The sequence below is a fragment of the Aspergillus brasiliensis genome (genome assembly GCF_001889945.1).
Source record: "Aspergillus brasiliensis CBS 101740 unplaced genomic scaffold ASPBRscaffold_26, whole genome shotgun sequence".
In the NCBI taxonomy this organism is placed as follows: domain Eukaryota; kingdom Fungi; phylum Ascomycota; class Eurotiomycetes; order Eurotiales; family Aspergillaceae; genus Aspergillus; species Aspergillus brasiliensis.
In genome coordinates this window covers 89588-101270 of record NW_027137467.1, presented here as the reverse complement: position 1 = coordinate 101270, position 11683 = coordinate 89588, and the positions used below count along the sequence as shown (strand labels likewise).

The 11683-nt window shown below is 50.6% G+C and overlaps 5 protein-coding genes and 1 non-coding gene across 6 annotated transcripts; 5 read left to right on the top strand and 1 right to left on the bottom strand.

Moving 5' to 3' along the window:
- Nucleotides 1–1507, bottom strand: ASPBRDRAFT_49378 (CaiB/BaiF CoA transferase family protein). Its single transcript, XM_067626322.1, has one exon. It carries the CDS (start codon nt 1437–1439, stop codon nt 177–179), a length of 1263 nt encoding a protein of 420 aa, XP_067473174.1. The 5' UTR covers nt 1440–1507; the 3' UTR covers nt 1–176.
- Nucleotides 1508–3611: 2104 nt separating this feature from the next.
- Nucleotides 3612–5081, top strand: ASPBRDRAFT_139141 (MCT family MFS transporter; the record flags this gene model as incomplete). The annotated part of the gene is made up of 5 exons (XM_067619064.1): nt 3612–3736; nt 3790–4377; nt 4429–4524; nt 4580–4864; nt 4916–5081. The coding sequence occupies 5 exons, from the start codon at nt 3612–3614 to the stop codon at nt 5079–5081; spliced, it is 1260 nt and encodes a 419-aa protein (XP_067473173.1).
- A 476-nt stretch (nt 5082–5557) lies between these two features.
- ASPBRDRAFT_189564 (aromatic ring-hydroxylating oxygenase subunit alpha) lies at nt 5558–7030 on the top strand. Its single transcript, XM_067620167.1, has 3 exons — nt 5558–6366; nt 6430–6655; nt 6709–7030. Exons 1-3 carry the CDS (start codon nt 5564–5566, stop codon nt 6910–6912), a joined length of 1233 nt encoding a protein of 410 aa, XP_067473172.1. The 5' UTR covers nt 5558–5563; the 3' UTR covers nt 6913–7030.
- A 182-nt stretch (nt 7031–7212) lies between these two features.
- ASPBRDRAFT_667091 (uncharacterized protein) lies at nt 7213–9629 on the top strand (the record flags this gene model as incomplete). Its single annotated transcript, XM_067628774.1, has 6 exons — nt 7213–7265; nt 7642–7792; nt 7850–8202; nt 8258–8428; nt 8475–8759; nt 8805–9629. 6 exons carry the CDS (start codon nt 7213–7215, stop codon nt 9607–9609), a joined length of 1818 nt encoding a protein of 605 aa, XP_067473171.1. The 3' UTR covers nt 9610–9629.
- Nucleotides 9630–10265: 636 nt separating this feature from the next.
- On the top strand, nt 10266–11375 carry ASPBRDRAFT_49375 (UbiA family prenyltransferase). The gene is made up of 2 exons (XM_067626321.1): nt 10266–10354; nt 10405–11375. The coding sequence occupies exons 1-2, from the start codon at nt 10304–10306 to the stop codon at nt 11335–11337; spliced, it is 984 nt and encodes a 327-aa protein (XP_067473170.1). The 5' UTR covers nt 10266–10303; the 3' UTR covers nt 11338–11375.
- A 191-nt stretch (nt 11376–11566) lies between these two features.
- On the top strand, nt 11567–11637 carry ASPBRDRAFT_t272. The gene has a single exon. It is a non-coding gene; the product is annotated as a tRNA-Gly (tRNA).
- The last annotated feature ends 46 nt before the right edge of the window (nt 11638–11683 follow it).

Sequence of the window (11683 nt, the reverse complement as noted above, 5' to 3'; positions counted from 1 at the left end):
GTTCTTTAATTTTGAGTGTCATTTGCTTTGTATGTACAGCCAACAGTTTATGTATCTTCAACTTTTGAGTTGCAATACTAGACACGTCCAATAATGTGAATCCAGCCCACTGACTATATACAAAGGGTCTAAAATTCTAAGGATATCCAACTTCAATACTATCCCAACTATATAATCTAATTCTCCGTACCATCCTCGATCCCCAACTCAGCCAAGATAGCCTTATTATGCTCACCCACATCAGGAACCGCATCCATACGGGCCCCATAACTATCCGCATCACCCCTAGTCATTCCCGGAGGCAACAAAGCCGGTACAGTACCCGCCGGAGTCTCAATCTCAGTCCACCGCTGCCGCGCCTTCAGCTGAGGATGATTCCAAACACCCTGCATATCATTCACACTAGCATTGGCGATGGCCGCCTGATCCAACCTCGCAATGACCTGCTCGGCAGAAAGCGACGCGAAAACATCACAGATAATCCCCTTCAACTCATCACGATTCTTCGACCGCAGCGAATTACTCACGAACCGCTCATCCGTCGCAAGACCAGCCCGTCCCAACACAACATCACAGAACTTCACCCACTCGCGCTCATTCTGAATCCCCAACATGACCGCCGTCCCATCGCCCGTCTCAAACGGTCCATACGGATAAATCGCCGCATGCGACGCCCCCGCCGGCGTCGGTCCCGTAGCACCCTCATACGTATAATACATGGGAAACCCCATCCACTCGACCATACTCTCCAACATGGAGATATCAATATTACAGCCTTGTTTCGCGGGATCTCTTTCCCGCTGATACAACGCCGCCAGGATATTCGAGTAGGCGTAGCTCCCCGCAGAGATATCCGCAATGGAGATGCCTACTTTAGCCGGCTGGTTTTGTCCCGTCCCCGTGACGGAGAGCATGCCGGCTTCGCTTTGGATCAAGAGATCGTAGGCCTTTTTATCGCGGTATGGTCCGTCCGGACCGTATCCGGAGATATTGCATACGATTAAGGAGGGGTGAGCTGCCTTTAGATCAGCGTAGGATAGTCCCAGCCGGGCACTAGCGCCCGGGGCCAGGTTCTGCACGAGGACATCGGCGCGGCGGAGCAGGCGCATTAACACGCTGTGATCGGATGGTTTCTTGAGGTCTAAGGCGAGACTCTCTTTGGACCGGTTGGTCCAGACGAAGTGCGAGGCGAGTCCGTTGACCCGGGTGTCGTAGTTGCGGGCGAAGTCGCCGACGCCCGGGCGTTCGACTTTGATGACTCGGGCGCCTAGGTCGGCTAGTTGGCGGGTACAGAAGGGTGCGGCGATGGCTTGTTCGAGACTCACGACGGTGATACCCGCGAGGGGACCGGGTTTTTTGGCGGCGTTTGTGGACGCATGTCGGATACTTGATGAGAGATTATGGTATGTTGTGCGGATCATGGGATGTGTGGCAGGCATGGTGATGGCTGTAGGCTGTGAGTTGGGGGATTGATGATATCTTCGTGGGGATGACCCCGGGTTTTGAGGCCATCCCCGACCGGAGAACTTCGCCGACCGTGGGGACGCGGCTATATGCCCCGGTCAGCCTGGCCTCGGTCTATCATCATGACATCCGAGTGCAGTGCACTATATAAGGAGATAGTGGTACTTATTGTTTCCTGGAGGAATAGTGATGGTTGATTTTAGATGATGTGCGATAAAAAAGGAATATTTTCTTCTCAGAGATAAGGTGTTCATCCAGGCTTGTTAGTCTTTCTATAGCGACTGTGCCAATAAGCAATGATACATTGCTGCCATCCATTGCGTCTCAGCTTGATCATATTCTCCCTTTTGCTGTTTATTTATTCGAAGTTTTACCAGCTTCAGGTTTCTACCAGCTTCATTAAGATTGTAGGATGATATTAAACTTTGTTGTCTGGCCATAATTCTACTACTTGGTCACTTACTCCTCGCCCGGTCGCATAGCGTCTACCGCCCACATTCATACTCACGTTTCTACTTTCCGATCGAGGGCTATAGAAAGTTATATAGAAATTGAAGTGCCGCACTACAGAGGAGCAAGGTGATGAGAGGCTTGAAACAGCTTATTCAACCACGTGGCTGCGCTACTTGGAAACCACCACCGATATACCCCGTGACTTCGCAAAACGCGCAGCTTGATTTCATGAGGCCTAGTCTGCTACCTGTATGCAAGCTGGCCAGGATACTCCCTGGAAGATGGCCACGGGGCTATTCGGCTGAGCACCTGCTGTTTACCGCCTGGGATGATCCTGAACAATGTTCGCACTAATATAAGCACCTAGGAGGCCTGGAGGCCTGACATGCTTTGCTACTACTGCACCGTGTCTGCGACCAAATACCGGAGGATCTTCAGAACGTGCATGTCTGATGACGGTCACTTAGCCAAGGACACAAACAGTCTCAAAGAACCATTGCAAAAGACAGGCTGTCAAGCTTTACATCTGTTCCTGAAGTGGCTCGGTTCAACAGACTACTCGATAGTATTCCCACCGGCAGATGGATATGGCTGTTCCATCGGGGAGGTTTCATCGTCCAGGGAACTCGCTTGACGATCATCCGGAAAGCATCCGTCTGATTGGTGCGGATAATGTGCCGTGAACGTCACCAACTTCGCGACGGGGGATAAGCCCGATCAATGAGACGTGCCTTTTTTTCATGTCGGTGTGAGCAGCCGCAAGCAGCTGTTTCGGATACACCCGAAATTCTCCGATAAAAGAAAAAGCATTCACGCTATGACCTGAGCAAAATGATGCCCAAGTTGATCCTCGGTCCGCAATTTTTCAGTGTGGATGGAATGTGACTTTGACCAGTCAGGAACTCACCCTCAAGAACATATTGAAATTTTTTTTTTACCCGCTGTAATTATAAATTATACTCCGGAGTATGTCATAGTATGAGCTGTCTCAATGTCGGGCGCGACTTGCAGCAGCTCAAAGTGCGTTGCTCTGTACTTCGTACTTGACCCGGCAGTTGGCAGCAGAGTCAATGTATCCTGCGGTAGTCAAGCACAGTGGAGCCATGTGGGCCGCCATCATCCCAATATTGGGTTCGCGAGTCTTCTGGCCAGGGTTCCCTGGTGTATCTTGCTCGCAGCCGCGTTGTGGGCTTCAGCTGGTCGCGAACGGAAGGGAAGACCACCAGCTGAATTGCTGTTCAGTCAACAGCCCCTGGTTGCTATCATCTGGCTCCGGCTCATCGTATGACGAATTTTCACAGTAGATATATTTCTTATATTGAGAAGATGCAATGCTGAATGTCAGCCATTATATGACTGATTCATGCCCAAATCGACAAGCGTTCGCATGATTAGCACGAGTCAGTTGAGCAAGATCCTTGTCGCGTTCGTCCCGTCGGACATAACGAGAGCCGAGGGCCCGAGACGAAGCTTCTCATGGAGCAACCCAAACCAGATAACTAACTCTTGTTAGCGCCCGCTTTTATTCGGTCGGACTTAGCCAGTCGTAGACCGAATCGCTCTCCGGGACTTTGGATAGTGTGGAGCTTTTCTCCCCGGAATTTGTCATCTGCCCCATGCACCTTTAGATTTCTGGGAGGGAAGCTAGACATATATTAGAAAAGTTCTGCTTCTAAGTCCCGGACCAAACAATCATGTCCGAGCCTAAGAACCAGCCGGTAGAGGAGCCAACCATCCCACCTGAGGAAGGGGTCAAGGGTTGGTTGACGGTGGCTGGCGGCTTTTGCGCCCTATTCTCCTCCTTTGGGTTCCTAAATGCGTATGTATAATGGTCTGAAACTTTCTACATACTCTGTACTGACTCAATCGTAGCATCGGAGTCTTCCAAACAACCTATCAACAGACATCGTTGTCAAACTACGACGCGTCCGACATATCATGGATTTTCGCCGTGCAGCTGGCCCTCATGTGGGCGCCGGGACCGCTCTGGGGTCGTGTGATTGACACTTACGGCCCGATCCCCGTCCTCTGGCCATGCAGCATTCTCTGCGTGCTCGGACTCTGTATGACCAGCCTGGCTCACGAGTACTATCAAATCTTCCTGGCCCAGGGTCTCTGCTTCGGCATCGGAGCAGGTGGGGTTTTCACTTCGGCAATGATTTGCGTCGGCCAATGGTTCGTGCGTCGACGGGGCCTTGCCACAGGTATTGCTGTATCAGGAAGCTCACTCGGTGGTGTCATCTTCCCCATCTTTCTGGACCGGGTCATCGACGACGTTGGTTTCTATGGTGCAGTTCGATATACTGCCCTGTTGGTCGGGATCATGCTGGCAATAGCCTGCCTGCTGGTCCGCAGCCGTCTTCCGCGCAAGGAGTGGAACGGTAAAGCAGCGTGGATTGACTTGACTTTGCTGAAGGAGACCGCATTTGGGTTATATACTGCTGGTGCATTTTTCATCATGTTCGTCACCGATCTCCATGAATGACCTTGCCCATCCACTGACAATCACAGGTGGGGACTCTGGGCCCCGTTCGACTACATCTCCAGCATGGCAGAGAATGCAGGTTTCTCGTCAACTCTTGCTCTCTACCTGATCTCCATTATCAAGTAAGGCTGCACGATGAGTTCTCTCGCATATAGATTGCTGACTCGGGCAATGTAGCGCCGCCTCCATCTTCGGACGTCTTATCCCACCACAACTGGCGGATGTGTTTGGTCACTTCAACGTCTTAACCCTCTGCTGTTTCGGCACCGGTGTATCCATGCTCTGTCTTTGGCTTCCCTTCAACTACCACCCTTCGCATGCCGGAATTATCGTCTTCGCGGCCGTCTATGGCTTCGTCAGTGGCGCGGTGGTCTCTCTCATGATGCCATGTGTTGCCAAAGTGGGGGATCTGCAAACCCTGGGTCAGCGATTCGGAACATTCCAGCTGATCATGTCCGTGAGGTGAGTTTCAGACCTAGAAGCAGGCTGAATATTGGTTTCTGACTTGGACAGCTGCCTGACCGGGTTGCCGATCATGGGCGCCATTCTCGAAAAGCAGAACTACACGGATTACTCAGGGTTGCAGCTGTTCGGTGCGTGCTGCGGGTTGCTCGGGTCTGCTTTGATTGGAGCGGCGACGTTGTTGCTCAGGAAAATGCGGAATACCCGCAAGATATGAGTCGAGTTGATGACCGCCGGCCGGCGGGGAAAAGAAAAAAGAAGAGTGTGGTCACTGGGGTAGAGCGATGGTTTAGCCTTGATATGACTAACGGCCGATCAATACAATAAATAGAATGTAATAGACTAGACCTTCAGCACTCAAGATATGAATCGGTCCATGTCCACGGATATCGATGGGTTCCATTTCGACGCAAATGTCGCAAATTCAGCAGCCACCGATAGTAGAGTAGGATACGCAACTGTGCTGTTTCTTTTGTATCAAGATTAGCAGCTTCTGACAGCGATAGATATGCCAGATAAGCCAGTGATCTTATCCGATGGCTTATCAGTGATGGCTTCGGGCGAGCTCCAACGCCCCCATTTTTGATGCTGCAACGCCGAAGCCGAAACCCCACTTACCAACACTGCGCTGTTATATAGACGCCCTGCCAGTTGGGGCTCTCCCGAGCCATCTCGAACAATTCCCTCAAGTCTATCACAATGTGGCGACTGCTTGGCTGGTCATCCAACACCCCGGAGAAAAGCTCAACACCACGGAGCCTTCCGGCATCATGGTATCGCTCCGATGCCATGTATCAGCTGGAGCGACGAGCCATCTTCTCCAAGCGTTGGATGCTACTCACCCATTCCAGTCGACTTGCCAAGTCTGGCGACTTCCTTTCCTTCACCATCTCCAACTTTTCCTTCTTTCTGACGCGAGATCGCGACGGGAACATCAACGGGTTTCACAACATTTGTCGACATCGCGCATATCCAGTTGTCCAAGCTCGGTCCGGAACAACCTCAATCCTGAGCTGCAAGTATCACGGCTGGTCCTACGGACTGAAGGGCAACCTATCAAAGGCACCTCGCTTTGAGACCGTAGAAAGCTTCGACAAAAGCCAGCACGGCCTTCTGCCCATCCATGTCCACATCGATAAAGCGGGCTTTGTCTGGGCGAATCTAGAAGCCGGCGATCCAGAGGTCAAGTGGGAAGATGACTTCGAAAAGATTGACGAGGAGCCACGAATGCAAGACTTTGACTTTGACGGGGAGTACACTTTTGACCATTACTGGGAGATGGACATCGAGGCCAATTGGAAGCTCTTGATCGAGAACTACAATGAGTGTTATCACTGCGCGACCTCGCACCCACTGATCAATGGGGTGTCGGATCTCCCTCGGTACCGAGTCGAGCCTAAGGCGAGGTACATGGAACATCATATCTTCAACAAAGACAATATTGATGCGCAGTTTCGGAGGTCAATCACGTATTTTTACCCAACCACATCGGTCACAGTCACGTAAGTTGTATCCGGTGATGGCGGGGATGGAAATAAAGGGAGATGGTCAATTGACACGAGCAGGGACAAATTCTTCTACATCCAACGCATGATCCCAGTCAGCGCGACGACAAGCAAGATTGAGAACGAAGTATACCGACACAGAGATGCCACGGATGAGGAGTTCGCCAATATCAACGCATTCTACCGACAAGTCCTAGACGAAGACAGGGATCTCTGTGTTGGGGCGCAAGAGAATCTTAGCGCCGGGGTGTTCATCAATGGCGAGCTGCATCCCGACAAGGAGAAGGTAATCATAATACTGTCAATGAGATACACATGAAGCACAGCTAACCGTGGTAGGGACCCATCCACTTTCAAGACCATGTGAAGACAATGGTTATGGAGCACCGGCGAAAAGAAGAGGAGCAAGGCGGGGAAGAGATTTGGCCCGCTGTTCCCAAGGTGACAGGGGAGATGAGGACGGGGAAGCTGGCAGAAGAGGAGAAGTTCTGTTCTCAGCTGGAAGCGGCCAGTTGCATGGCCAGGTCGGAGCTTGCTTGGTAGTATTCTAAATAGGAGTTGTGATCTCGTTAGCGTCGGTGGCATTGCATATTGAGTCTTGCATAGAGCAGTCACTTCATCCAGACAAGAGTATTTGTAAAGGTACTACTTTTTCTCCGGCAGACTCTTTTGTCCTCATCCCACTGTCAAGGGTGGGAGGTTGGTTCCTCATTTCATCACCATAACGTGGCCCACCACTCTTTCCCTTCTTGAATCTCCACTACAGCTTCATACTATTTTAGATTCCCATACTCGATCATCACAGCCTGATAAAGTCTAAAAGAACCAGCATGTTACTCCTACATGTACATTGATTCACATGCGTCGATTACTAACCGGTCAACTATACTCTTGCCGTGAGGTCAGAGGCTCACACGTTGCCGTAGTTGGACCTAGTGACGACATATACTGTACACGATTAACTGCGAAGTACAGTCCTCAGTTTTTACGTTCATCAACCATGAACTTGGGTTGACTAGTTTCAATTCTCTGCTTTGTTTCAATATTACAGTGAGACTCCCAGAGGAAACTTTCCATTTCTATAAGCACGGACCCATCGGCAACTGGTTCCTACCCGGAAGCTGGGGTAGCGAAACAGGATTTATCCGAACCTTGCAGAGGGGGCTGGAAGCCATTGATTACTTATATGCGTTTCATAAGCTCATTCCTCGTCACAAGGGTTGGTAAGACCAAGAAGCAAAATGGGACTTGGATATCTTCTTTTGTAAGGAGGTCCTACTACCATTATCTTTCCGCAACTGCTAACCATGAGCGCACAATCAGTCATTGCACTTATACCCTTCCTGCAGCATCGGCACTGACGGTGCTGTACTACCCATTCTTCACAGGACAAGACCGATGTAAAATATGCATTCTGATTACGGTAAGTCAACCATACCCTGCGGCAAGGATTTCTAAGTTGATATAACTGGGACTGCAGATCGCCATTCTTGCGACGATCCCGTGGGATTCCTGCCTCATACGGACCACCATCTGGACGTATCCGCCGGACGCAGTAGTCGGTCCCAAGATATTTGATATTCCGATCGAGGAGGTTTTCTTCTTCGCCATACAGACATACACCACGAGCGTGGTCTACTGTATCTTCACCAAGCCGCTTGTGCGACCTATGTACCTTCGGTCACATTGGGAAAAATATGGAACGAGAAATGGAGTGGCGATTGTCATTATGGCATTCATGGGTGGTGGGATAGCGTGCCTGCCGTTGGGACGGCGTACGACGTACCTGGGCTTGATTCTTGTGTGGGTCTGTCCAGTCCTGCTATTCCAGTGGTATGTTGGTCTATCCGAGTTCACCAATTCGTCAAGATCTCATGCGAAGATATAGGATTCTCTCTTATCCTTTCCTTGTTACCATTCCCTGGAGACCAACAATCGCCTCGATCTGCCTCCCAACAATATATTTCTGGATCGCAGATTCGCGTGCCTTGGGAGCTGGGATTTGGAGGATAGAGAATGGCACAAAGTTGGATTATCAGATCGGTGGTCTAGATCTTGAGTCAGTCATACGCTTTCTGCTTGGCAGATGCAGCTAACGGCAACAGGGAAGCCCTATTTTTCTTGGTGACAAATATGATGGTCGTGGTAGGACTGGTTGGGTGTGATTACACATTTGCACTTCAAGAGTACAATTCCCTATCACACCCAGTATTAGGGAACCACATCACGCTACGGACAGCACTGTTCTTGCTAGCCCGGCCACTTTCAATAGACGAATCTCACATATCTGCCTTGTCTCGGGCAGTATATCGTCTACAGGACAAGAGTCAAAGCATGTTCCTCGGCAGCGCATTATTCCAGGGCCAGCTACGCGTCGATCTGATATTCCTGTACTACCCTCCCCCCTATTGGTATCATTCTTCTGATATGCATAGGTACTCCTTTTGCCGCGTGATGGATGATCTCATTGACGAAGCTAAGGACGAACAGGAGGCCAGATTCTGGGTCACAGAGTGCAGACGCCTTTTAGATTCGAGTTATCGCGGCCAACTACAACATGACGCCTCATACGCTCGCAAAGAAGTGGAGGGTCGTGAAATACTACGCCAATCCATCAGCCACCTTCCCCTTTCCCATCTAAATGAGACCTCCTTCTATGATCTTCTACAAGGGTTCGAGATTGACTTGACCTTCAATTCCAAGCAAGGGGGTTTCCCAATTCAGTCAGAGTATTGGCTAGACCAGTACGCAGGGTTTGTCGCTGGCGCGGTCGGTGCACTGGTCTTCGACCTTATCCTATGTTATTACGGCCATGCCAATACCCAGGATGTGCCGCGGTTAAGACAAGCAGCAAAAGAAATGGGTAAATCCATGCAGTGCGTCAATATTGCACGCGACATCCATCGCGACGCAGCAATCGGACGAGTATATATCCCTACAACGTGGCTGGATGAAGTGGGCCTTGCTCCGGAAGATGTATTACAATGCCCTAATTCTCCGATCATGTATGACCTGCAGGAGAGGATGCTGCAGAAAGCAGATAAGTACTATCAAGCCAGCCGAGAGGCGATTGAAGAGCTACCTCGTGGAGTAAGGGAGCCAGTCCGGGCAACCGTGGAAAGCTATATGGACATTGGGCGGCTGTTGAGGGAGCGAAAGGGCACAAGCCTGGAGGGGGCGTCGAAGTTGAAAGTGCCGTTGATGCGACGACTAATAGTTGGCTGGCTGGCGATGCTGTAACGCATTATGTTGAATCGTGCTACAAACCTTTGCCTCAGGGCGCTGCTTAATCAGGCCGGTTATGTGGTTGATGTTGTCAGGCAGGGCACTAGTGCTGACACTACTCAGCTCTCGCTTATCGGCTGGGATGACCACTTCCGTCATCAATGCCATGGCTTACGACTAGACTGCACGAGCGACTGGTCCGGGAGTTTCCAGAGACGACTTTACGAAAGTAAGCAGAAAAGCCTCCCGATACGATGCGCCCGTCCGAGAAGGACCTGTGTGGCGTTATTCAGCTGCGCAACGGTCAGCCACAACCCTTATCAAGGTATAGCCATCGGCAATAATAACTACAACCTCGTCTTCTGCTCGATATCAGCCGCTACTCGGCTTTTCCGGTAGGTTGGCCTGTGATCGGGACAGCCAGCCACTACAGAGACCGCGCAGACAGGAGCTGAAATGTGACCTCTGTGGCTTATCGAGATACTGATGGATCTGTCAGTGCCCGCTGGATGTTTATGCGATGCGTTCCAGGAATATAAATGGGCTAGCACCCAATTGAGCATCTTGCAAGACACCCTCCTGAATACTAACGCAGACGGCCCTACTTTTCTGAGACAGACCAGAGTATAAAATGGAGAAACTATTGGAATTCGTTAGTTTTCCTCGCGTCTACGAGACTTTCGCCGATTCATGTAGCGTTGCACGTGCTATGCCTAGAAACGGTGTCAATATACCAAAGCAAAGTGCAAGGGCCTCCGAAGTGAGTCAAACTTTATACAGTACTGGCCCCGAGAGACTCACAAAGTATAGGATGACTGGACCTGGAAGAGCCTTCTCTTGACTATCTGGCTATTCACCGCAGACGACTTTACAACATTCGTCATACCTGAAACGGCATTTGGCATCTGCGCTGCTCTTTCCGGCCCTCTCCTAACAGACGACAACTCTCCAGAGTTACTCTCAATTGTCAATCGAATACCTACTGTGATGCTATGGAACTGGCTAAACCTATTCGTATTCAACCTCGCCAATCAGAGACACCCGGGGTCCGTGGCAGAAGACAAAATCAACCGACCCTGGAGACCACTCCCAGCAGGTCGAATCAGCATCCCACAGACTCGCCGGCTGCTCCTGCTCGCAATCCCCGTCATTCTCGGACTCAGCGTCTACCTCGGCGCATGGGAAGAGACAGCCCTCCTCTACACCCTAAACTGGGTATACAACGACCTAGGAGGTGGTGACGACGGGTTCATCCTCCGAAATATCCTTCTAGCCGTCGCATTCAGCCAATACAACAAAGGATCACTACGGGTCGCCACCAGAACCGGATTCGACATCCCCCCCAAAGCATGGCGATGGATCTGGCTCACCAGTGCCGTGATCGGCACGACGATGCATATCCAAGATATCAAGGACGTGGAAGGAGATCGCGCCAAGAACCGTCGCACGATGCCTATCGTGCTGGGGAACGGGCCGGCCCGGTGGTCCGTGGCAGTTCCTGTTGCGATTTGGTCTGTGGTTTGTCCTGCTTTTTGGGAGCTGAGTGTTGTCGGATATGTTCTCCCGGTTGGGGTGGGGATGGCGATTGCTGGGAGGGTCTTGTTGTTGCAGGAGAAAGCTGCTGATAAGCGCACGTGGAAGATGTGGACGGCGTGGACGGCGGTGATTTGGATGCTTCCTTTGTTTAAGGACTATAGTGTTTTTGTTAGGTTTGGTAGAGATATGGGTTGGGTTGCAGCATAAACCAAGCCTAGTAGGCTGGCAAGAATTACTTGAAAGACATTGTGGTCGTGAAATTTACATATGTTATGGTATCGCTCTAGTATAAATTGCACATTGGATCTGATTGTTCCCATCTTCCAAAGGATAGAAATTCTAGAAGATATATTAGCATCACCACCCATGCACTTCTCTACCATGACTCATGTCATTGCCTCTTAGTATAATTAATTGCCAAGCATTACAAGCACCAGCATCATTGGTCTAGTGGTAGAATTCATCGTTGCCATCGATGAGGCCCGTGTTCGATTCACGGATGATGCACGCGAATTTCTTTTTGTTTCTGCTGATAGTAACCCAGTGGGGCCGT

What these genes read in the sequence shown, in the direction of transcription:
- ASPBRDRAFT_49378 (XM_067626322.1), bottom strand. Translation starts at nt 1,439, where the DNA reads ATGCCTGCCACACATCCCATGATCCGCACAACATACCATAATCTCTCA.
- ASPBRDRAFT_49375 (XM_067626321.1), top strand. Translation starts at nt 10,304, where the DNA reads ATGCCTAGAAACGGTGTCAATATACCAAAGCAAAGTGCAAGGGCCTCC. An exon ending in AAAGTGCAAGGGCCTCCGAA is followed by an intron (nt 10,355 to 10,404) that starts GTGAGTCAAACT and finishes CACAAAGTATAG; the next exon opens with GATGACTGGACCTGGAAGAG.
- ASPBRDRAFT_189564 (XM_067620167.1), top strand. Translation starts at nt 5,564, where the DNA reads ATGTGGCGACTGCTTGGCTGGTCATCCAACACCCCGGAGAAAAGCTCA. An exon ending in ACCACATCGGTCACAGTCAC is followed by an intron (nt 6,367 to 6,429) that starts GTAAGTTGTATC and finishes TGACACGAGCAG; the next exon opens with GGACAAATTCTTCTACATCC. An exon ending in TGCATCCCGACAAGGAGAAG is followed by an intron (nt 6,656 to 6,708) that starts GTAATCATAATA and finishes TAACCGTGGTAG; the next exon opens with GGACCCATCCACTTTCAAGA.